Consider the following 26,574-nt stretch of genomic DNA (forward strand, 5'->3'; position numbering starts at 1 on the left):
AGCCAATATACATACACATAAAAAACAAACAACAACACTTAACACACAAATTATGCAGGAACAGCTGCACCTTGAAAACAAAAACAAGAACAACATGAACCCTCAGCTACATTGCCAAAGACATAGACACATCTAGACATACTGACAAACCATCAAACATTTCCACATCTCAACACATGGGTCACTGTTTCTGTGATTTAAATAATTCTTTAAACGAATAGGTGTGTACTTGACCTTAATGTGCTAGTTAAAAAGTAAGAGTTTTTTTCACTAGGACCTTGATGCATTAAGTCTTCGACACAGGAATGCGAGAGCTTCATAGAATATTGTGGAAAAAATGATAAGAAAAACAAAAGCTACACATAATAAGGTGAGAGATTAAAGGGAAGACTACTAAACCTTTTCAAGGAATTTCTGAAGAAGAAAAGAAGAGGAAAGAAGGAAAAATGGGAAAACAGAAGGAGAAAGAAGGATAAAAGTGAAACGAACGAAGCAAACAATGAATAAGAAAAAGATGTAGGAACACAGAAAAAAAAAACAGAGGAAGGAGAAAAACAGCAGAACCCTCTTCTGATGAGTATATTTGGCATTTCAGTATCACAAATGTGAGGGTCTGATACAATGAGTATTACAATAAGTGTCAAATCTGTGCTGATGTTGAGTTTTAAAAGGTGATGCAAAGTTACCCAAATATTTCTTTGACTTCATTTGCAAAAAAAAAAAAAGACATGTAAGTAATAACTACCTAAAATTCAATGTGCAAGAATATCTGTAGTATATTATGTAATCAGGCTAGACTCGGACCAGACATGGTGTCTGAGCTCTGTCCGTCAGAGGGCTTAATGTCACATCACTTGTATATCGGAGGGATTAAAGAGACAGGTGTCCCCACATCATGGTGGACCACCATACCGGTAGTACATGTAGCAACGTACCGATGTATTTATGACCAGGCAGTCTGTCTCGAGCTCTGGCTGAACACAGTTGTCTAATGAAGTCAATCTCTCTCTGAACTCCGAGTGTGTCGATCGTTCCCTATTTGATTGTGCTCATAGCAGGTCACTTCACTGGCGATGAGGATATTTTTTTTTCGAATGCACCTAAATATGTACTGGATAGGATGGGTCTCATCGGGAAAATTGAGGAGTTTCTGGAGGGGAGAGAGGAATGGTCACAGTACGTCGAACGGCTGGACCTCTATTTCAAAGCCAATGACATTACATCTGAGGGAAAAAAGCAGGCGACACTGCTCACAGTCATTGGGCCTTCGTCATACAAATTGCTTCGGAATCTGGTGGCCCCAACCAAGCCGTCTGCCATGGAGAATGACGATCTCGTGGCAGCGATGAACGCACAACATTGCCCGATTCCAAGGGAAATAGTGCAAAGATGTAAATTCAACAGCCGGTTTCGCATGGATAATGTAACGATAGCGGGCTACATGGCATCACTTCCTTCTCTGGCAGGGTTTTGCAATTTTGGGATGTTGCTGGATGTTATGCTACGGGATCGTCTAGCTTGCGGCGTGCGGGATGACCGCACCCAACATCAGCTTCTTGTGGGAAGCTTAACTCTCGGGAAGGTGGTGGAAATCGCCACCAGCATCGAAATGGCTGCCAATAATGTTCGGGACCTCCAGACAGCGCAAGCTCCAAGGGAGGAAGTACACTAAATGGCTTCCTCGCCTCAGCCGAAACAAGCCAGGGCCAAAACGTGCTTCCGGTGTGGAAAGGGCAGACACACATGTGACAAGTGTAAGTTCAAGGACAGCAATTGCCATCATTGCCCCCCCAAAAAGGGGACACATTAGCAGCGTGTGTCTAAGCAAGAGACGCGGAATACCGCCCAAAAGCAGTGGCCAAGTGCAAGTCAAACGTGCCAACACTGAAAGTAAACATCAATATCGACAGCCAAGAGGTCGGAATGGAAATCGACACCGGTGCATGTATTTCGCTCATGTTGGAGACGATGTTCCGGACATATTGGCCTAAACGACAACTAAGCCCTAACAACTACGTATGAAGCTACGGACTTATACCAACCACGAATTGGAAGTCGTGGGCGTGGTCGAGGTGCACGTCGCTCACAATGGCCAGGTGAAAACGCTCCAGCTTATCATGGTCAAAGAAGATGGTCCCAGCCTCCTTGGTAGAAGTTGGCTGCATGAGGTCAGCATCCTCCAACGTCACGACGTGGTATTTTGTGAGAAAGTGGGCAAGTTCACAAGTTTGCAAGCCACGATTCATGTGAACAATGATGCAGCGCCCCGCTTTTGCAAAGCACGGGTGGTGCCGTATGCGATGCGGGACCTGGTGGAGAAGGAGTTGGAGAAGCTGCAGAACGACGGGGTAATCAAATGAGTCAAGTTTTCGGAATGGGCCGCTCCCAAAGTGCCCATGATGAAAGCTTATAAGCAGTCTGTTCGGATCTGTGGCGACTTTAGAATAAAAGTCAATCGCGTAGCGAAGTTAGACAAGTACCCACTCCCAAGAATTGAGGACCTGTTCCTATCACTGGCAGGGGGACAAATTCTTGGAGCTGGATTTGTCCCAAGCGTATCAGCAGATCGAGCTCGACGATGACTCATGCCAATACGTAGTGATCACCACACACAAGGGGCTACAACAGGCTCCCGCTTGGGGTGTCGTCCGGCCCAGCCATATTTCAACAGGTTATGGAGAATTTGTTACGCGATATTCCCCATGTCACATTATACCTCGATGACATCCTCATCACCGGGGTCAATGACCAGGACCATCTTCGACAATCGAAATAGTACTCGGGCGGCTGGAAGACTCTGGGCTGCGCTTGAAGCGAAGCAAGTGCAAGTTCATGCAGGCGTCGGTCAAGTATTTGGAACACACCATACATGAGCAAGGCCTTCATCCGACTTCTGGTAAAGTCACAGCGATCACGATTGTCCCTGCATCTCGAAACGTCAATGAACTGCGAGCCTATTTGGGGCTGCTCACATACTACGGCAAATTTCTCCCAAATTTGTCAACCACGTTAGCGCCTGTGTACACCCTTCTCAAGAAGGGGACACCGTGGAAATGGAACTCAGCTCAGCAAACGGCGTTGGACTCGTCCAAGAAGCTGCTGCTATCGTCACAAGTGTTGGTACATCATGATCCATGCAGAGAGCTGGTTGTGTCCTGTGATGCCTCGCAATATGGCATTGGCGCGGTAATCGCCCATCGCATGGAAGACGGGTCAGAAAAACCAATCGCGTTCGCCTCGCGAACGCTGGCGGAAGCCGAGAAGAAACATTCGCAAATCGAGAAGGAAGGTTTACATGTAGCTTGTGTGTTTGGTGTAACGCGCTTCCATTCTTACCTGCATGGGCGCCACTTCATGCTCATCACCGATCACAAGCCCCTCCTCAGCCTGTTTAACAAGGACCGTCCTATCCCATCCTCGTCGCCAGTGAAGTGACCTGCTATGAGCACAATCAAATAGGGAATGATCGACACACTCAGGAGTTAAGAGAGAGATTGACTTTATTAGACAACTGCGTTCAGCCAGAGCTCGAGACAGACTGCCTGGTCATAAATACATTGGTACGTTGCTACTACCGGTATGGTGGTCCATCATGATGTGGGGACACCTGTCTCTTTAATCCCTCCATTATACGAGTGATGTGATATTAAGCCCTCTGGCCGACAGAGCTCAGACACCATGTCTGATCTGAGTCTAGCCTGATTACACAATACACTACAATATCCCTCATAACTCATTACACAAGCACGCACACACACATACACACAAATCTATGGAGTAACAAACAGACAAGCGAGTTTAGCAATAATGCAGATCAATGCAATTAACAGTTAGAGATGTTCTTTGATTCTCTTTGCTGTAAATATGTCTTCTCCTCCAAGAATTGCCATCGCATTTAGCACCACGCTCCTCCTACTCGAATTTTTGTCGTAACCGCTGCTTGAAGAGCACAGGAAGCAGAGATAGCACCGCCAGGACTGCCAAAACGATGACCGAGGTCCACGACAGCGCGTCGCCTGCATGGGTCAGCTTGTAGAGGGTGGTGCCCCCCTGAATAGCTACAAAGGATGGCGGAGCTACTCCTGCAGAATCGAAGAAGAGTTTGGAATAACGCATCATCGCTGAAAGTTGCGTAAAATGGAATGAGCTTTTAGCATAGTTGTGTCACATACAGTAACTATTGCAGTTTTTCATAAATGGAACATACACGGAAAAGAGCAAAAGTTATTTTCATAAATTTTGCCATTTATTGTTAGGCCGTGAATTCAACAACACGCATAAATATCGCCACCTGATACACAAGCATAGTGAACAGCATTAGTGCACCTACGACAGCTTTGGTGTCAAATTGCAAACATGTCTGTGACCTCCCCATTCAAGAGAACATCTGTATGCAAAAACAACTACAGCTTTTACAGTTGAGAGAAATCTATTAGTATAAACTCAAATCTCTTGACAGTTATTGTTCCAAAAGCCGACAATAAGTAAACTTCACACTATTTAACTGAGAATACCTGCCTCAGATGAAATCCACTACCAGGATAAAGCCATAAACATTGGAGTGAAGAATGCTATAAAATTAGGTGGATGCCCCCCCCCCCCCAAAAAAAAAAACAAACAAAACAAAACAAAAACAAAACAAAAAAAATCACTTTATCACTCTAAAGGAGAATCAGAAACAGCACACTAAGTCTTAGTCTGTGAGGACAACTGTAACACAGGTAGCTCATGGAGCTTCTGAATCAGCTAAAATCATCAGATTGAAGTCACAATGTATAATTACAAAGACACGCTTGACTTTTGAGGACGAGTCCAGAGTATACTTGAGCAGGTGTTTATGGGAAATGTGTGTCATAGCAAAATCAGTCTGTCCTCAAAGGGATAATACAAATTGATTGAATAGGGAATTTAATGCACAATGACTTTGTCTTATATGACATGAGCATCTACATCGTATGTCCTCAGAACAAACAATTAAAATTCCCTTCATCCCTATTTAAAAATTTGCAGAGTAAAGGAGTCCCCTCTTAATCACTGGAAGGGTCAGAAAACAACATTTTCTGCCCTTCAAGGAGGGTTCCCACACAAGCTGTGGCTAATATTAGCCCGTGCAAATCTCCTCACATGAAACCCAGTTTGTGGGTATTACACTAAATCAGGCACTGTTATCAAACCACCTGAAGTGGCATTCTACCGTAGCTGAAATGGTTCCAGATGTACAATGTACGGATGTGCACTGTACTTCATTGCAGCAATTTTCTAGTTAAAGTGTTAAAATTGAGTCAAGTTTATTTGTTTTTTTGTCTCTAAAATATACAATTTGGAAAGAGCATTCTTTTTTTCTTCTTTCTCGTTTGCATGTTTTTTTCTTTTGTCTTTTCTTTCTTCTTTCTTTCTCAGTTTGCTAGGCATACCTCTCCTTCTTTCCAGTTTAAAACGATGGAGAAGTCTGTCAAAATCAAAACTGTGATTACTAGTAAATATGCATGTACTTTTAAGTGCTTTACCATAAGAATATTGCCTTTGAATCTCACCTATAAAGGTGCCTACAAAGAATGGCATTAAGGGTACATCTAAAATGGGAGAGGTGATATTGATGAACCAGTTTGGGAGGAACGGTGTTATCCTCAGGAAGATGATGTAGTTGAGGAGATGCTCTCGTTGCCTAGCAACCTGAAAAACAAGGTTAAAATAAGAGCAAAGTTATTGGAACACACATGTGAAGTGGGTACAGTATAGCCACAATTATCTAAATGTCAGAGAAAATCCTTTTTAAAGCCAGAACGTTTGGAAGACATCTATCATGGGTAAGAAAGAATAACTATCTAAATACACTTTGGAAACATTATTCATTTAATTATTCACAGTGAACAATCATTCAGGGAATACAGAAATATAACATGAATAAATCATTACCCTCATCATCACTAATATAAAAACCAATCCCATTGGTAGGCAGATGAAATACAAAACACATACATTGTAAATAAAATTTCATATTTCTATTTCATGTCTGATCAAAGATGAAACATTTATGTATCTTTGTTGATTGTTACTCTGTCTATTAACAGCTTCTAGATCACTTGAAAATGGTGTTGAATTTCACTTTTATGAAAGGGTAAGACTCCATCCAGGGAATGAGTGAAATTATACCAGCCAACAATGCTACTAAAGTGGAAAGAGTATACGCAAACAGTGAGGCAAGAAGGGTAGAAGTATGTACTCACTGTGGCTGCCCACTTCTCTACCCGGTCAGGAATGTACTTCTGCACCAGTTGCACTCCAACAAAGTATGAAATTAGGTAGCAGTTACTGGCTCCTATGGCAGAACACTGTCGGTGACGTAGAGAGGAGTAGAATTTAACATTAAACATATTCAGTCTGACAATTGCTGGTAGGGCTTAATAAAATGTTTGAACGGCACACAAGGATACAACCTTGTGACCACACTGTGACCCCGTTTACAGTGCGAGGCTGGACAGAGACGGGGCCGAGCCCAACCTCAATTGCGGGGCCGAGCCCCGCAATTTTGTCCGTTTACACTGCTGGGCTCGGCCGCGCTTTTAATTCAAACCTTTCAATATTTTGTCGTAGTGGCGCTCTGCTTGAAAACAAACGCAATTTGGTTTAGTCTGGACCCTTTGCCAACGGGATTCCGTGGCGAAGAAGTCACCGGTCGGGCAAAGGCCTTTGCCAAAGGAAAAATCCTTTGCAGGACAAATCCACCTTTAAGGTCAAAGAAGTCAAAGGTCAAAATTCTGTGTAGAAGTTTTGAAGCCCTCACCTAGTGCCATCACATAAAGCAAATGGAATCGAAATTGGGTTAGAAATGGCGAAGGAGTAGCATTTTGTAGCCAATGTACAATATAGGTCAAAAATCAAGGTCAAAGGTCAAAGAAGACAAAGGTCAAAATTCTGTGTAGAAGTTTTGAAGCCCTCACCTAGTGCTATCACATAAAGCAAACGGAATCGAAATCGGGTTAGAAATGGCGAAGGAGTAGCATTCTGTAGCAAAATGCACAATATAGGTCAAAAATCAAGGTCAAAGGTCAAAGAAGTCAAAGGTCAAAATTCTGTGTAGAAGTTTTGAAGCCCTCAACTAGTGCCATCACATAAAGCAAACGGAATCGAAATCGGGTTAAAAATGGCGAAGGAGTAGCATTTCGTAGCAAAATGTACAATATAGGTCAAAAATCAAGGTCAAAGGTCAAAGAAGTCAAAGGTCAAAATTCTGTGTAGAAGTTTTGAAGCCCTCACCTAGTGCCATCACATAAAGCAAACGGAATCGAAATCGGGTTAGAAATGGCGAAGGAGTAGCATTTTGTAGCAAAATGTACAATATAGGTCAAAAAATCAAGGTCAAAGGTCAAAGAAGTCAAAGGTCAAAATTCTGTGTAGAAGTTTTGAAGCCCTCACCTAGTGCCATCACATAAAGCAAACGGAATCGAAATCGGGTTAGAAATGGCGAAGGAGTAGCATTTTGTAGCAAAATGTACAATATAGGTCAAAGGTCAAGGTCAAAGGTCACGACTGAAATTCTGTGTAGAAGTTTCAAAGCTCCCATGTAGTGCTATCATATAAAGCAAACAGAATCAAAATTGGCTCATAAATGACAGAGAAGTAGCAAATTGAAGATTTTGATCACACACGGACGCACACACGGACACACGGACACACGGACGGACAGACGGACGGACGGACACACGGACACACACACGTACGGAGCCCGTTAACTATAGTTTTCGACATTGAGGGGGTTAATAACCTGAATAATGAAATAGTCCGGACAGACATTGGCCGCGCATTTGGCCCGGTTTGCTTTTACACTGAGAAAAGGCCGGGCTCGGCCGCGGCTCAGCCGTGGCCGAGACCACCTCCAGAGCGTGGCAAAACACGTGGCCAATTTTGGCCCTGCATTTGGCCTTTTGCGCGTTTACACTGAAATGAAGGCAGGCTCGGCCGCGGCCGAGCCTCGCACTGTAAGTGGGGTCTGTGTGATATCACTACAGCTGTATGACCAAAAGCTGAATTGTTAAGTTAAACATCTCATCAGAGCCCAAGCTGCTCTAGAATCCTCAACAATAGGAGGTTCCTTTTTATCTTTCCTCTAAACTTTAATGTCTACAGCTGAATGTGGACAAACATGAAAAAGGAATTTTACAAATCTTACAACATCCACATGATATTATATGCATATCAAAATTTTTGAACAATTTAAAAAATGCAGTACAAAACAGTAACATGTACGACACTCACATCCTCATTTAAATACAGTGTAATCCCATTTAACAATGTCCCAAGGACCAACAGTTTTCTTTCATTATATCCAAATTTCATTATCCTGTAACTGAACAGTATAGTGTATGAAAGCATATACTTGTAGATAGACAATTTGGGGACCTGAATGTTTATTTCATTGAAAATTTAATGAAATTTCATCATAACCATGTTTTTAATCATGGGAGTGCACTGTAGCATGTTTGTGTCCGTACAAAGAAACCAAGGAGGTTCAAGACTAACTTCAGAGACTGAGTTCAAACCAGCTACTGTATAATCATTCAAACAGTCTTTTCCATTATCTACTGCTCATCTTTCATGAGCACAGAAGGTGGAAAATAATTACCTTTCATGAAGACATCTTTCTCAGAAAGTAACAGGTAATTAAGCAATGAGATATGGATTTACTGTCTTACCATCCGTTGGGCAAATCCAGTTTGACACATACTTTGAGTGGGGGCATCAAACAGGGATTCAAAAGGGAATTAGACTGTCGTGTCTTCATATCTTGAACCTCCCTGGTGTAACTACTTCACTATCTCCGTCAAGGGAGGAGGTTATGTTTTCATTACTGCTGGTTTGTTTATCCGAGTGCAAAATAACTCCAAAAGTTGCGAACGGATTTGGATGAAACTTTCAGGAAAGTGTGAGAATGACACAAGGAACAGAATATTACATTTTGGAAGTGATCTGGGAATTTTTTTATGGATTTTATGAAGGATTTTCGATATTTTGGCTGGTAGGGTCAATGAAATTGGGGAGTTCAAGGGGCATATTTTTGACGTTTTCATACACGCGCGAGAGTGCGTGCTCTAGTTTCTGGTCCAGGGCGAGGCGCGCTGTGCAGCTGGCATTGATGACGTATCAAAAGGCTTCTATTTTAGGAAATGGGGCGATTTTCAGCATGCATACGTATGGGCAGAAATCACTGATCTCTAAGGAAGAACAAGATCATTGGTTGAAATGCGCTGCTTGGTGGAGGTCTGCGCTTTCAGATTGCTTCTCTAGTTGTGCAATAACGTTGGCACTTACCAGGCTGACTAGGAACAGTGCTAAAGGAAAGGGAAAGAGAAACCCTGAGAGAATACTCAGGAATATAGAACCAGGGATGGCAAACGTTTGTAGACTGGAGGGTCAAGGGTCAAGGAAAAGTTACTCTTATCAATTAGTCTTTTTAATATCTGAAGATGTAATTACACGTAGAATGTATAATCAGGTACAATTGGTAGAGTATGTCTTGTCCCCCCTCCCCCCCCCCCCCCAAGAAGAAGTAGAAACTTTTTTGTAAGTAATTTTTTCCCCCTTTTTTGATGGACCAGGTCAGAAAAATTAAGCTCATTTTCAATTTTGTGGTATCAAAATAATTTTGAAGTAGTTTTACAAGCTAAAGAATTTGCTTGCTCTACGTTTTGTGCCAGTGTATTAAATGTACAACAGTATAGTGCGAAATGCATGAAACTTGACACAACTGCAAACATATCAATATACTTTTTTTTTTTGGTAATTTGTTTTACATTCCAACCCCTAAGAAGGCACCATAGGAGCAATGATTATAGGTCACCTACAGTTGTATCGTGGTACAGGAAATGAGAACAAAGTGAATATCAACAGAAATCATAGGCATTGGAATGTGTTATTAAACAGTTCTGGTAATTTGAACATAATTTTTTTTTCTTTCTTTCTTTTTTTCTCAAATCTATAGACAATGTCTTTAAGCTATCATTTGTAACATCAAATATCTAACTCTCTCAAGAAAAACAACAACATACAACCATAGTCAAAAAGACAAATAGACACAGCTAACAAGAGACCCGAGGGTCTAGCGCTCACCTGAGTATCGCAAGTTCACCTTTCACGCAGTCACTAATCTAAATTATTCACAGCTCTACCAAAATTTGACCAGGCATTCTCAAGTAGAAGATCAAAATGTACAATAAGGGCCCAAATTTTTTAAGATTCCTTAATTTGGAGGGATTAGGGCCCCATGGGGCCCTCTGGGTGGGGCATGGTGCCCATTTTGATAAATTGAGATCCTGACCCCCTAGGGATGCTACACATTGTACCTGCCAAGTTTGACGAAAATCCATCATGAGGTTTTCAGGAAGAAGATGAAAATGTACAATTCAGGCCCCCATTTGGACCTTCCCAACCAACCCCCCCCCCCCCCACCTGCCCCCAAGAGGGGCACCCCTGGATCTCCTATGAACAAACTTGAAACTACAGTCATTAATGTACTCACTCATAGTATTGTCTAAGCTCTATAACTTCTGATTCTACAGAAGATTTTTAAAGATTCCTTCATTTTGGGGGTTTGGGCCCCCCTGGGGGCCCCCTGGGGGCCCCCTGGGTGGGGCATGGTGCCCATTTTAACAAATTGAGATCCTAACCCCCTAGGGATGCTCCCTGCCAAGTTTGGTGAAAATGGGTCATGGGGTTCTCAAGAAGAAGATAAAAATGTACAATTTAGGCCCCATTAGAACCCATCCCCTGCGTCCCAAGGGGGGCACCCCTGATTCTGCCATGAACAAACTTGAAACTACAGTCATCAATGTACTAACTCATAGTATTAAACTTAGCTCTATCACTTCTGGTTCTAGAAAAGAAGATTTTTACAGATTCCTTAATTTGGGGGGGGGGGGGGGGGGTTTGGGCCCCCCTAGGGGGCCCCCTGGGTGGGGCATGGTGCCCATTTTAACAAATTGAGTTCCTAACCCCCTAGGGATGCTACCTGCCAAGTTTGATGAAAATCGGTCTTGGGATTTTCAAGAAGAAGATGAAAATGTAAAAAGTTTACGCACGACGCATGACGCACGACGGACGACGGACGAAGGACGATCGCAACAGCTCACTTGAGCCTTTGGCTCAGGTGAGCTAAAAAAGCAAAAACAAAACTGCATTAATTTTATCATACAAAGTTACATTCGAAATGCGACGAATAAATGCAACAAAAAACCTGTAGCAATATTCTCATACAAAACTTGCATTTGAATCAGTAGTTGAAATATTAAACTCAGGCTGTTCAAAAAGTTGAAAAGTACTGTAGCAGCTTTGTGTTTTACTTGTAATACCCCTTTCATGAAATCTGAATACACTTATATTCCTTATTTACACACTTTATGAAAATAGGTTAATATCAAAGAAGTTCTAGCACTTCTTCCAATCTACGTATACGTAAAGGATACAATATATACGTGAGAAAGAATGCTCCCATGACGGATAGAGAGTTCCTCTCGTTGTACCGCGACAAGACCTTGCCCAAGTCCTTGGCGTCATCCATATTCCTTGGCAGTTTGATGTGTTCCACGTCATCTCTACCAAGCCATGACACAGAAATGAAATAAAAAGCAGGGTGGTCCACGAGGAGTTTGAGCATGTCATTGCAAAATGCTAGAATTCTTGTGCAACATCCTCAAAATGCCAGCAACATGCCCCTGCAACATCCTCAAAAATTGGCAGCATGCTAAAAAAAAAAAAATGCATTTAAACATGTCAAAACACATAAAAACTTGAGAAACATCAAACTACTCAGAAAATTGGTGCACAAAGCATGGGGCAGAACATCAAACATAAGCGGGACGATGAGAAATAAGTCACAAAATATTATGCGCTACAAGCGCATGATGTCAGCTCTGCACAAATTAAATTTCCACAAAATTCTCACATTCAGAGCTTGAAACATGCTCAAATTTGAAGTTGTGGACCACAACAAAGGTCTGATTTTATTATGATAGATTATGATACTAAACTAGATATATCGCTACGGCTACTGATATGCCTCCGCCATAATGCATGGTTCTCCTAATAGGTCTATAGTACAATGTCTTGACAATGTGTGATGACAGTTTCACACAATTGGCAAAATATTAAAATGACAGGTTTGACACAAATGTGCTGAATGTTCACTTTCCTAGAACTAGGTTCAATTGGATGAATTATTAAAATGTCAGAGTGCAGGTATTTGGGGAACTGATGATTTTTACTTGACTTTTGACCCTTTTATAAGTTTATGCATTGAGTAATTTTCAAGGTACACTTGTATTGAGAAAAAGTATAATTTCAGTATCAAATGGGAAAATAGCATTATCTAAACCTCGCCTTTGACCTTTGACCTCACAGTTCCAAAGAGAATCACTGTTAGGTTGAACATGCATAAATATGTAAGTTTCATGATGATACCTTGAGTTACTTTCGAGATATGGAGGAAAAAGTGCAATTTAGCACTTTCACTTGACCTTTTACCTTTTGACCTTTGACCTTTTTGGCAAGAAACTTCCCCAAAAATATATATTGGGTAATACATGCCATACATCAAGTTTAAAAAAAAAACCCTTCAGACATATTGCATTTTAAGGAAAGTAGTGATATTTTGAGGAGTTGACCTTGACCTTTGACCCCTGACCTTTGACCCATGACCCAACTTCCCTAGATAATCACTGCCCATTGGTACAAGCATATATACTAAGTTCCATGAAGATACCTTGAACCATTTGCGAGATATGGAGAAAAACATGAAATTTCAATTTTTTTTTCACAAAATAACCTGTGACCTTTGACCTTGGACCCTGTGACCCTAAAATCCACACAAAGTATTATCCCCCAAGCATATACCCTCATACCAAGTTTGATGTAAAACCACCACACGGTTCTTGAGATATCAACAAAAACAAAACGGGACGGACGGACGTACGGACGGACGTACGGACGACCCGAAAACATAATGCCTCCGGCCACTTCGTTGCGGAGGTATAAAAAAGACAAATCTAATTAATGTTTTTTTAATGATAATAATAATGATAATAAAAAGGTGTTTGATACCATCGCCCTGCTGTAAATCAGCATAACCCACTTTTTAAATTCTGATCTGGTTCCAAATTTGGCTGCCACCTTTTGCTTCTTTTCAGATCAGAACCAATTTCTGAGACTCATGTTCCTACTGCATTGCAGCACAGTTTGCAGTGACTGGGGCCGTGTTGTCCAATTTTGATGATCTACAATGTATGAAATCATCAAGGGGCCACCCGTCCATGATGCGGTGCCAAGGTTTCAAGGGCAAGTTCTGGCAAGTTCACAAGGAACTGGTTTAAACCCGGAGGCCACATTACAGTACATGTACACTTTGTATATATTGTCTGCATAAAACATCCCTGATGCTTACATACAAATCTGCATACACAGCAACTCACTCTTCGATCTCAGGGAAGTTCCAGTAGACTAGGGACATGACTCCAACCGATGTGGCAAAAATGGTGAGTACGATGAGAGCTGACCGTGACGTCCGTTTCTCTACAGACATGGTGGACTTTGCTTCCGTTGTGATTTCCATGTCTTGTGATGGTCTGCTCTGCAATACACTGTTTTGGTGATCTGAAATGAATAGGATAACAGCTTGTCAAGTATCAATTGTTTTACATAGACTGTACGTATCTGCTGTGGACAGTTCTCTGTTGTGCTGGGGCACAGTGAAGCGTACAGTCTAGAGATTTTTCTTTATAATGATGTCATCAGTCTTCAAGATTGTTACCAGTAACCAACAGCATGTTGATGAAATTTGAACAAGAAGTGTTTTTGTGCAAGGTGTGGGTGTATTAAAAGTCATCTCATGCGCACACACAAAAAAAGCAACTATTAAGACTCTATTTAATGTCCCTTTGAGTTTGTAATAAAAACAAAGTGATAAAGTCATTCACCTTATCACAGTGACCAGACAAAAAAGAGTGATAATATTTATATAATCTACATGACTTTGTACACTGTGAGCACTTTTACTCCGTATGTTTTGGCTGCCACTCCTATGCACACTTGTGCTTTTAAGGACGTTCCTCAGTTGAGTTTGTGCGCATTCCTAGCTGCGCAGGTGTCAGTGACGTAACAAAGAGCGTAGAAGCGCACGCACAGAGTGATGAGCTGCTGAGCTAGCTGAGCTGAGCAGCTGCTAGTAGATCGAGCTAGAGTGTGGTATGTGTACGTACGGATACCCGACAGCTCCCCACCGCGGCCGCGCCGGGCAGCGAGCCGCGCTGGGCGGCCTCGCTCGGCTCGCGTGCCGACTGTACGCGTTACAATCTGTACATACCACGCAAAAGTTCAGCGGTCCGAGCCGCATATACATGGTCATTGTAGCACAACACTGATTGACGAAATCGCGAAGCTTGGAAGTGGAACAGAGCTGTTTCCATTTTCAATCCATAGATCTGTTTTGTGACATGAAGTTCATTATCCGGTCATCAACATGGTAAAGTCGAGTGCTAAGGTACCAAGGGCCTATAGGCCCTAGTCGGGGTCTAAGGCTCACTAGTCTATTGGACTAGGTGTTAAAACAACAACAACAACAATAATAACAACAACAACACAAGCATATGACACACATTTCATCTTTAGGTCTAGCAGCTAAAACAATCTGAGTGTCTCTGTTAAAATCTAAATTAGATCTAAACTTGTCATTAATAGTAATACAAAATATTGGGTTTCTTTATTTTTGGTTACAAAATACAAGGTCACGAAAGTGTTATCAAACAAGACTATTCATCACTTTCACCACTCATATATTATTTTTTTTATTACCAAATCTGGTGAAACAACAGGAGAATCAATTTTTTTTTCTGGAATAAGTAAGTCTTCTTCTACAATTTAGTGAAGTTTCGTGAAATTGACATGGGTTTTGAATGTACAGCATGAGATTTATGAGCCCACCCTGTCAGGGCGACCCTTATGTTCCTGACCAGATTTGGGGGTCTTACGTTGGTATACATAATGTATGTCGCATGGGGGCGCTGCTAGGACAAAAATGAGCAAATGAACCCCCACTTTTCATGGTTTTTCTGGAATAATTAAGCCTTTTTCTATAATTTGGTGCAGTTTCGTAAAATGACATGGGTTTTGAATGTACAGCATGAGATTTATGAACCCACCCTGCCAGGGCGTCATGCGTAGGTTCCTGACCAGATTTTGGGGTCGTACTATAGTATATGTCGCATGGGGGCGCTGCTAGCACAAAAACGAGCACATGAACCCCCACTTTTGATTGTTTTTCTGGTATTAGTGAGCCTTTTTCTACAATTTGGTCAATTTTCATGAATTTGACATGGGTTTTGAATGTACAGCATAAGTCTTATGAACCCACCCTGTCAGGGCATCCCTGCATAGGTTCCTGACCAGATTTTGGGGACTTACGATGATACTATATGTCGCATAGGGGTGCTGCTAGCACAAAAACGAGCACATGAACCCCCACTTTTGATTGTTTTTCTGGAATAAGTAAGCCTCTGTCTACAATTTGGTAAAGTTTCGTGAAATTGACATGGGTTTTGAATGTACAGCATAAGTTTTATGAACGTTGTCCTTTTGCTCACCCCTAACAGAAAACGTCGATAAGAAGGATTTGACAGATTTCGGTGTTTTCTGCCGCGTGAGGGCGCTGCTTGCTGAAGAATGAGAGTGTAAACCCTAACTTTAAAACACTTTTCCTCGTTTTGGGTACCCTTTTCTGCAATTCTTGCAAATTTGGAGAAAATAACGTGGATTTTGAAAGAATTATGGGATTTACGTTTGTCATTGCAAAATTTCTTGCCAATCATGGTCTTGATCATGTAACGCTATCATTTTGGTACAGGATGGCAGATTAGTCATATTCTTCAAAGTCCCGTAGAAGAAAAACAAGCACATGAACCTATGGTTTTATTTACAAATTTTGGCTTCGGATGGGTCAAAGTTAGGGTATGGAAAGTTTCAAGAAAATGACATGGATTTCACTTTAACTGAGGAACGTCCTTAAGTGTGTTGGCTGTTCAAAACTCTGACTCTACAGAATATTACTCGTGTGGCTATCAGTTGGTAGCACCCTTGAGAACCTCTCACACACCAAAGCTTGAATTATGTGTAGCTACTCTTTGTTTTCTCCGTTACGGGACCAAAGTTGTGTAATCAGTTGCAAGTGTCATCTACTATCAAAAAACATTCAAATCCATACGGTTAAAAATGTATCTGTTCCTCTCTCTCACACTGGGGACTACATGTACAGTATTAATACAACTTTGTACATGTACAAGTAACTGCAATCTATAATGTTCGGAACAATTGAGTTTTCTATCTGGTATGTGTTTTTGTTTGTTATTTTCTGCTCTGTTGTCATGTTTGTATCTACCTGTACATACATTGTATATCTGACAACATCCTGAACTTGCCTTTAGGCCTACCTGTGAAACAAAACACAAAGTGGCCATGATCTGACAAATCTGTCATGTTCCTATTAAGCAATACCCAGATCCATAGCCAATGGTAGAGAGACCACATGAAGCCAAGAAGTCAGTCATACTGTATACATAGTAACAGAGGCATGTGCATATTAATATATTTATAGGTGAAGTAGTACCTTTAGGAACAGGCGGATCCTGGACCTTCTGAATTCAAATGTCCTTCCCTTGATTTCCGCCGCAGGTTGTACCTACGTGTAGTCTGCTCCATCTTTCCACCGGGCTTGGGTCACCTTGCCCTAATAAAAAGAAGAGCACAGAGTAGCGGAATGATTTACTACTCATGTACATATGCAGCAGGTAATCATTTGACTAAGAAGGATGTAATTGTGCGCTCATGTTGTGGTTGTGTACATGTAGGTCAATTCATCTAAATTCAGTAATTAACCTGTTATAACTCTGTGTATGCTGAACATTAGTCCCTAGTACAAAATACTGGGTCAGGTGTCCATGGTAAACGTGTTATCAGTACAGCAAAATCAGCTCGTCCTCAACAAGTTTAACTGGCTTTGTGAGACTCAATACCAGTTTCCCGTAAGGAACAAGTAAAATAGGCTTTCAAATAAACAGTGATAACTTAAAATAGACAAAAAATGAACATGCAGTGAGCTATTTTACATTTTACAAGAATGTCAAAATGCCAGTAATACTGCTGTACAACTTGTACGTGTACCTACAATGTAGTTCTCGGTCACCCCGAACAATAGGCCATCACGCACAGAATCTTCAGATGCTATAAAGGATTAAGAGTCCCAAAATGCTCCTCATGTTCAATGACTTTAATACATATTGTACACTATTTGCAGCTCTTGGATTCTTGGTGACTGAGGATACTACAGTTTTGTAGAAAACTTACAAAAAAAAAAATTATCAAATTATGCATTATAAAATATCTAGAGAAGTCTACAGTGTATGTATTGTACTTTGTGTGTGCATGTGTGTAAATCAATTCTCTAAATCAATCAATCCACGGTGCTATTGTGATCAGTACTGTATGCCCAAGTTGATATTGTGTTGCAGTACAGTACAATGGTGTACAAAACTGTAGTTTCTGAGACATCTACCACAAAATTTTGCCAAACATTAGAAATACAGTGTACCGGTACCGGTAAGTTAATTGACACAAATTCTAATTTCAACCGTTCTGAAAAACTGTTAAATCAAATGACTTTTATAGGGGGTGTACAGTTCTGGTTGAGGTGAAGATTCAGCTTGTAACATTATGGAGATATTCAGAAACCACTCAACGACATGTCAAAGAACATGCAATTCTAAGGGGTATTAAAAGTTTATGTGATGAAAATCGGTTTTGAAATGACTGAGATATCCCAAAACAAGGTGAAACAAAGAGATCCTTAGAAAAAGTGTGGCCTGTCGCCTTTTATTATTATCACTTTTTTGGATATCTCAGCCATTTGAAAACCAATTTTCATCAAATAAATGTTGAATCCTTTTTAAAATTACACGCTCAATTCAATTTTCATTTGCAAAGAGGTTTCTCATCATCTCACTTTGTATAATATGAATGCTCAAAACATGAATCCCCACCTCAACCAGTACTGTAAAGTCCCTTTAAATGAAAAAAAAAGTAACATTGAATCTATTCCCTAAAAAAACAAAAACAAACAAACAAAACAAAAATATTTGAAAGTACAAAAGCCTAGACTGATTAAAACATGGGCGGGGGAAGGGGATTTGTTTATGAGTAGCAGTAATCATCCCCGTTTGCAATACTACATGTAGGGTGCCTGTCATACAGTTGTACCTCCACCTACATTGTACATGTACGTTTGTATGCGACAGGACACTACTGCATGGGTGCCACCAGTATTTTGTGGCCTGGCAGCCTAGTACAAATTTGTACGTGCAGTTTCATTTGGTATTGACAGCTAAAGAGCATCAAGTGTCCTTAGTCCCACTATAAAGCAAGCAAGAATTACAAACACTGTGTTAAGGGAAGGGAAGTGAGAGTAAATTATATTTTACTCTCCTAACTGACTCAATGATTGGGCCTTTTCATCTGAATGAATGAAACATCCCTTGCTGCAAATAAAAATACAGCACTGTAATAGGCCTCCTTCCTGTTACAGAGTTCCTCGGTCACATTCTCTACTCTATTAAACAGATCCGACATGTAAAGATTAACGTTACTACTTGTAACTAGGCGAGTCTGGAACGATTGTTGCATAGTTGGCAAATAAATAAACGACCTCTTTTTTTTCTCTCTATCTCTCTCTATCTCTCTCTATGCCAGCTTGTTTGTTAAATTGTTTTGTTTTGTTTTTCATCTTCAGTGCTTGTCCCAAAGCAAGCCAAGGCCGGCCAAAGGGAACACTGAACAGATTTTTCTGACTGATGCTAATAGCGTACTGAAACTGAGTTGGCCTAATTTGGGGATTTCTACTGGAAAGACCATCGACCACATCATCACGAGCCACTTCACCAACTTATCAATGACAATGTTGTTGTTGGTGGTGGTGTTTATTGGCGCTTTTCAATCATTTTGATTATCTGCGCCACGTCTTCTCCACACTATAGTGATAGTACTAGTAGGAGTCCATGAAAGAGTCTAGACTCTATGAACTCAGTTCGGTTGATCACGTCACACGTACTCACTGGGTAATTCCATGGGGTTGGGACTGAAATTGTGACATACAAGTTGAAAATTCAAGTTGGGTAAATTGAAATTTCCTTTTCCCCCCTGATTTGTTACTCCCATTCTTCAACTTATTCCACTAGAAATCTGTTTATTACTTCGCACAGTTTCAGTCAGCATGGGTAAACAGGTACATGTATGGCAAAATACCTATGTTACACGGACTTCATTTGTTGACATCCTTCATAATTTTGTGTTCTGAAATGATAACAATGAACACATCCACGTTTTTTTCATCCATAGCACATCAACATGTTATTTAACAGGCGCATGAGATCATTATTAGTAAGATTGTATGTTCTGATGTCAACTGCAAGCAACTTTTATTAACATGTTTTTTTCTACAAACCATTAACAATTTCAATCAAAGGTTTAACTTTTTCATCAAGAGTGACACAATGACAATATTCTTAAAAGCACCACAATTAAAGCAAGTGATTTGCATGGGTATTCAAGTGAAAACATGATTTTATTGTTATAATCAGGGGTTTTCAGACAACAACCTCGCCCACGGTGTACTACCTATGTTACACAGACAGTATGTCTTTGTAACATAGGTACACTACGACATATCAACTGATTTCCTTTATTGTGGTGTGAGATGTTAAAACCTACACATATAGACTATATGTATGTTCCCACAAATAACACTATTGTAACAGTTCTTTGGAATTATATCTACTGCACACCTGTGGAACAATACCTATGTTACACAGACTTCAATTCTTTGTAACTCTGGTATGAAAGAAGGCAGACTTAATCAGAAGAAGAAGAAGAAAGTGAAGCTTTACACAATTTGACCTAATATACACTAACAACATCATCAACTAGTTGTCAACTAATTAAGAAAACTAATAAAGAGAAATCAGACAAGTCTTCTTGTCTTCTCCATGTTCTTTGTTTGAAATTAATTTCTGCTCTTTTGTCCAATGTCCATTTAGCCCTCGATTTTTGTTTTTCTTCTGTCCATTTTCCCTCTGTGCAGTTTTCTTTTCGTCTAGTTTGTTACATATGCTCTTCTTGGGTGTTGCTTTGTCGGCTTCCTCTCTGTTTGGGGAGTGCTGTGGATGTGTCCTTTTCACTCTTTCATGTAGTTTAACACGTAGCGGTGGCAGAGGAGGAGCCATGGCAGATTCATCAACAAACTTAACAAAAGGTGTAAAGAGAAATAGAATAAAAAAATTAAAAGAAAATTTTTGTCGGGGTTGACTATATATTCCTGTGGATGTATCTGTGTGTTTATGAATGGAATTAAATAATTTTAACAATTTTGCTTACATTTCTACCTCTTGGCATACCCATTAGCTAGAGTTCCATGTGTACCTCCCACCAAAATTGGAAAAAAAAATGGGTTATGCTTAAAATGATGTAAATATCAATAATAATAATATAGCATGTAAAACATAGGAAAATATCATTTTCATACTCTATGCTAAAAACTTGTTTTCAGATGTAAGCTAGGAAGGGCAGGTCGCTGCCCCCAGTGTCCTAGCTAAGGTTAGGGCTAGGGTCAGGGTTACGCTTACGGTTATGGTCCTTAATAGACTCCCAAAATAATACTAGGCCCTATTTTATATTCATCCCCCATCGAAATTGTCGCCCTCTTTTTGAATGATAGTGTAGAGCAATAATAGTCCAATTTTGATTGGGGTTCATAATTTTATTGAAGCCTTTCCTACCCACTACCCACCCAAACTGAAAAGGACACTGGCATTTTAGCTTTGAGACTTCACAGTGGGTGAACATGGAATGGAAATGGTGAATCCTTGTGAAATGTTAACAACTTCATCAGAGCATCTAACAGGTCAGTGAAATCTTGGAAGGAAAACATTAACATTTTCGAAGTAAATCTGTTAAAGAGAAAGAATTTCACAGCTCCTAGTTCCCTCAATATCACCAGCAAAATAAGGCAAACTCTATTTCTCTAGTTCAGATGCAGTCTGGACATCTACGTTTTCCAACTAGTATATAGTGATTAATACTAACTCTAGCACGTCTACCTTGGTAGATACCTAATGACAAAAGGGTCCAAAAATTCACAATAATCGGGAGGTAAAACAATTTTATATTGCAGTGAAGATACACTGATATACTTTTGTATGGTTTTCTAAGAGAGGAATATATGCTCCTTTTGCAGAGACCGGCATGGACAGAAAATTTGGCAATCAAAATTATGAACATGAACCTGTAACAAATATCTCAGTATGTGGGACTACAGTATCATCGTCCACCGTATTTTTGGCCAGTTCAGAGGTTTAGATGTCATTTTTTTTCCTCTAATAGAGTTACAGAATATGACAAATGTTATTATTTTCGTAAAATAGCGTAAAAGCTTACCAATTGACATCAGAAACATTAAAACTCCTGTACCTACGTTACATGGACAACGGCAGAAAAACAGATCTTGCGCTGTCCAGGTAGGTGTATATTGGCTGTGAGTAGTTTTTCTGCCATTGGGGGAGGACTGCCAGTGACATGAATACGATTGCTGAAGTTAGTAGCTCTTCTTTTTATCGCGAGACGCGTCTTTCCTTACCTATGTACGTTACACGAAGAGGCCGGACATCGCACTGAAGTACAGTGATATGTTCCGTATTTTCTTGTTTATTTGGAGGATTTTGATGCTAATTTTTGGATAAGAATACTCCTGAAATATAAATCTCATTATAGAAATAAAGTTTCTAATCATATTATGATTGGAAGTGTATGTAAAACCATGCTCTACCTATGTTACAACAAAAATTGCCATGGACATCGTTTGTAACATAGGTATGAGGTTGCTTGAAGATGCTCTGGTGTTCTTATTTTGTTACAAATGTTTATGTGCCTTATAGTCTTTGTAGAAGTCACCTTGCCTCTCTTAATTATGATAGGCATAATGCTGAAAGGTTGTATATTCCTGTTTTACATTGCCATGAAAATGGCATATATTTATGTCACAACATAAACCACAAAAAACCATGGGACATCATTAGTGAAACAGTCATAGACAAAATACATTTGTACACAGGCTTGTTTTTTTTTTCATCAAATAATTCTTCACACATTTCTCTCCAAGAATAACTGCAAACCACAGACATTTATTTGATAAATTTTTCAGAATATGACTTTTATTCCCTACACAACATGAAAACCTAGAGAAGACCCAACCCCATGGAATGACCCCACTCTATTCTAGGTTTCGGCTTTACTTGTCAAGTGGCAGTGTGTGAGATAAATTTCCCTCCACCGTTTAAATAGTGCAGTTCCTATGTGCAGTGCATAATTAATAAAGTAGTATTACATATAAATATACTCTTTTGTGTGTGTGTATTCTAATGCATGAGCACACAAAGTGTGTATTGCTAGTAAATACTAACAATATCAATAATCAATCTTTATTGCATCATTTACAAAACGCTTTGTATGTCGCTGTACGTTCCACTTATAATTAAATTTTATAGTCCCACCCACGTACAGTGTAGTGTACATGTGCACAGCTTTTTTGAACAGCGGCTTGCGTAACAAATACACGCAATGCACTGTGTGACGGTCTGTGTTATTGTTCACTTCCCGCAGCCAGCCAGCCAGCCAGCCCCACATACACTGCATATACAGTGTACGTATACTATAGTACCGGCGAATGTGCTCATACAAAACTGAACCACAAAGGGTTCAGCAGCTAGGAACTGATGTGAGTAGACCGAAACCTAAACCAAAATGTCATACATGGACAGCAAATTACTAATAGATGTACAGTGAGTTGCGTTTACCTTCGATCACCTGTCTGTGTACGAAGAAGTGTGATCTCGTACACGCAGGTTCGACATGAATTACGTACACGCAATGAACGTTCTAAGCTATTGTCTGCTGTGTCACCTCCAACGTGTTGACAGTTGACACCAACTTTGGAACGATTGCATTACATTTGTGCGTGGCTTGGCGATCACTAGGAAAGATACCGTATATGAACACAACATCAATACTCACGTGTTTACTCTCCAATACTGCAAAAATAATGTTCGCAACAAAAGGAAAATCGGGAGTTGAGTTAGATCGCCTCCTCTTCCCTGCTCATGTTTCCGTCTTGTCATATACACACAGACCAATGAGACTGCATGCGATATGCAGTCATCAGTACAGTGTTCAGAGTATTGTGAGGCCAAGCACCAGTACGCAGCTGCACTGTACACGGTATCATAGTGGGTATAACGCATGCATGACATACGAGCACAGAACTCAAAGTTCTGTGCATACGAGCCGAATCGGTTTGCTCGGAGAAGACGCCCTCTTTGACCATGGTTCGAGCAAACTGATTCGACTCGCTCGTGCGTATGTCATGCATGCCCCGTGTTCAGTACGTTTTAGAGTTCATCTTAATTGAGTTTTTAACATTATAAATGTGTTTTTGATGATATTTGCCCCTATATCATATGACAAATTGCACATTGAAGGGTTTTAAAGCTTCTCAAAGGGACACTTTTGAAAATGATGCCCTTGATTTGTGGGGGTTTTTCAAAAAAATAAATCTTGCAGTAGGCCCTATTGATTAGTTCTTCGTAAGATGCATAGATTCAGGCAGTCATCCTAAATTGATTATTTAAGGAGTTGTCATCATTACCTTATTGCCTACAAAGTACTGTAAAAGACTTTGATTTATCGAACAGATTAACTTTATGTATTTTGAGCTGTTTCAGTGGTAGCCAAAACAAAGAAATGCATTAAAAATACAACAATCATTCAAAGTTGTGTGATATTATACTGAATACTATAGTATGCACTATAAGATCTAGTACCAAAAGAACATAAAAAGAAAGCAAAATGTGGTTAAGCAGAGTTGGGGTGGGGGTAGAGGAGGGGGTAGGGGAGGAGAGGGGGAAGGGGGGGGGGGAGGAAGGGAGGGATTTGACAGATTCTGAATAGATCAACATAAACCAGCAGAACTTGTATGAAATGGATGCTTCCAATTGACTTGTGTGCATTACTTGCATACTCTATAGGGCTCACACGGGTACAGAGAGACGTGTGTTAAAGGGATCGTATAGTTTTGGTTGAGACCTAATTTCAGGTTTCTAACATTTTTTGGTGAGATAATCAGAAACCTCATATGAAATATGAAAGAGCATGTAATTCTATGAGGAATTCAACGTTTATTTGATGAAAATTGGTTTTGAAATGTCTGAGATATCAAAAAAGAGCGATTCTACTATAAAGTGTGGGACCCACACTTTATCACGATCGCTTTGTTTTACTTTGTTTTTGGATGTTTCAGTCATTCCAAACCCGATTTTCATCAAATAAACTTTGAATTCCTCTTAAAATGGTATGCTCTGCATAGGCGCCGGAAGTGGGGGGGGGGGGGGGGGGCAGGGGGGGTGGGGCGGCCGCCCCCCCCCCCCAATCCAAAAAGTGGGGGGGGGGGGGGGCAAAACGCATTTTTGCCCCCCCCCCCCCCCCCCCCCCCCCAAAAAAAAGCCCCCCCCCCAAAAAAAAAAAAAAGTAATAATAATGATAATAAAAATAAATGAATAAACAAAGAAAATTAAATAGATATGTATATATGTGAATAAAAGGGAAAAAATATGGCTACAAATGGCAGCTTTTGGACTGTAAAATGTCAAAATTTTCAAGCTCGCTCGCTTCGCTCGCTCGCATCCAGCAGTTGAGCCCGGTGCGCCTCCCCCTTAATTTCTAAAGCGAAAAACATAGCCACGACGGCAGTTGTTGGACTCTAGAATGTCAAAATGTTCAAGCTCGCTCGCTTCGCTCGCTCGCATTGAATCGTTATGCCATTCTCCTATAATGTTGCTGACAGTAATTGCCAGTAGTTGCGCCCGATGCCCCCACCCCTTAATTTCCAAAGCGAAAGATAAATATAGCTACAAACGGGAGTTTTGGGACTGTAAAATGTCAAAATTTTCAAGCTCGCTCGCTTTGCTCGCTCGCATTGAATCGTTATGCCATTCTCCTAATGTTACTGCCAAATTGCCAGCAGTTGCGCCCGATGCGCCGCCCCATTAATTTCCAAAGCGAAAGATAAAGCTACAAACCCCAGTTTTGGGACTGTAGAATGTCAAAATTTTCAAGCTTGCTCGCTTCGCTCGCTCGCATTGAATCGTTATGCCATTCTCCTAATGTTGCTGCCAATAATTGCCATTAGTTGCGCCCGATGCGCCCCCATTTATTTCAAAGCGAAAACTCCAGTTTTGGAACTGTAGAATATCAAAATTTTCAAGCTCGCTCGCTTCGCTCGCTCGCATTTTATTGTTATGCCATTCACCTTATGTTGCTGACAGTATATAATTTGTCGATCGTTTCACACCGTCATTCCATCCATGTAAGGAAAACTTACAATGTTCCTCAATGACTGCGTTGTTGAATGTATCACATTCCGTAATGTATTGTAGTCCCATTATTGCTCACGCACACACGCACAAGCATAGTACAGACCGTCAAAATTACTTTATGGTTCCCCCATGTTTCGACCCACCGTACGCCACTTTACATATATATATATATATATATATATATATAATAGATGTGTGTGCGTGTGTGTGTGTGTGTGTGTGTGTGTGTGTGTATGTGTATATTGTGTAACATATGCATGGTCTAATCTTGAGCCCCCTCCAATGTTTGCCCCCCCCCCCCCCCCCAATCCAAAACTGCTTCCGGCGCGCCTGATGCTCTGTACTATATAATAAGTGTTTTCTTGGTGTCTCGCAAAAATGTAAAAGCCCAATTCTCATCTCCACCAATACTGTACTATCCCTTTAAAATTCAACATTCAAAAAATTCTCTAAAATAGCTGGGAGAAATGAGATGTTTCATCTTCACTAACCTGGATAAGTGAGATTATACGTTTCATCCATCAAATTCCCAAGGCGGGTTCTTCAGCTCAAACTCTGTCCAAGGGTCCGCAAAGCCAGACTATGACGAGTTCTTTTCACTAAAAAATCACCTATTTTTTGTATACATGCACTCAAAGAATAGTCCCTTCAAATGCCATGATGAAAGCTTTCATCTTCCATCCAAAATGCAGTTTGTAGAGGAATTCATACTCAATATCTGCAGCTGTTCATTTCTTCTTCTTTTTTGCCAAACTGCATTTCTGATTTTCAAGTATTTTTTTCATCATTTATTTTGGCATCTTTGCTACGATTTTGTGAAGGAGTCAGGGACATTCCATTTTATTTACAGGTGTGAGCCCAGTATGCTATGACTGCATTCGTTTGTAAACATCCGATCGGTTGGGAGAGCACATCTGCAGATCCAAGCTGTCTGACAGATTTACATTGTCACATATGAAAGGGATCGTATAGTTTTTGTTGAGACCTAACAATTCAGGTTTCTAACATTTTTTTTGTGTGTGAGATAATGAGAAACCTCTTATGAATATGAAATAGCATGTAATTC

General features: G+C 40.5%; 2 protein-coding genes across 2 annotated transcripts; one reads left to right on the plus strand and one right to left on the minus strand.

Annotated features, from left to right (window-relative positions):
* Positions 1-1,120: 1,120 nt before the first annotated feature.
* Positions 1,121-1,672, plus strand: LOC139708083 (uncharacterized). The gene has a single exon (XM_071620064.1). It carries the CDS (start codon positions 1,121-1,123, stop codon positions 1,670-1,672), a length of 552 nt encoding a protein of 183 aa, XP_071476165.1.
* Positions 1,673-3,676: 2,004 nt separating this feature from the next.
* Positions 3,677-23,256, minus strand: LOC139708084 (transmembrane protein 41B-like). Its single transcript, XM_071620067.1, has 9 exons — positions 23,152-23,256; positions 16,696-16,765; positions 16,646-16,664; positions 13,461-13,641; positions 11,460-11,588; positions 9,310-9,403; positions 6,228-6,332; positions 5,535-5,673; positions 3,677-4,082 (listed from the first exon to the last, which is right to left on the minus strand). Exons 2-9 carry the CDS (start codon positions 16,735-16,737, stop codon positions 3,913-3,915), a joined length of 879 nt encoding a protein of 292 aa, XP_071476168.1. The 5' UTR covers positions 16,738-16,765; positions 23,152-23,256; the 3' UTR covers positions 3,677-3,912.
* Positions 23,257-26,574: the final 3,318 nt, after the last annotated feature.

This window comes from Diadema antillarum, unplaced genomic scaffold (assembly GCF_040938485.1).
Source record: "Diadema antillarum isolate AM-2024a unplaced genomic scaffold, OU_Dant_1.0 seq00001299_RagTag, whole genome shotgun sequence".
NCBI classification, from domain to species: domain Eukaryota; kingdom Metazoa; phylum Echinodermata; class Echinoidea; order Diadematoida; family Diadematidae; genus Diadema; species Diadema antillarum.

Bases quoted from the DNA above. Each gene is read 5' to 3' on its own strand.
- LOC139708083 (XM_071620064.1), top strand. From the start codon at position 1,121: ATGGGTCTCATCGGGAAAATTGAGGAGTTTCTGGAGGGGAGAGAGGAA.
- LOC139708084 (XM_071620067.1), bottom strand. From the start codon at position 16,737: ATGGAGCAGACTACACGTAGGTACAACCTGCGGCGGAAATCA. The intron at 9,404-11,459 runs GTATCCTTTACG...TTGACCCTCCAG, and splicing joins TTCTTTCTCACGTATATATT to TCTACAAACGTTTGCCATCC. The intron at 5,674-6,227 runs GTGAGTACATAC...CTTGTTTTTCAG, and splicing joins TAGAGAAGTGGGCAGCCACA to GTTGCTAGGCAACGAGAGCA.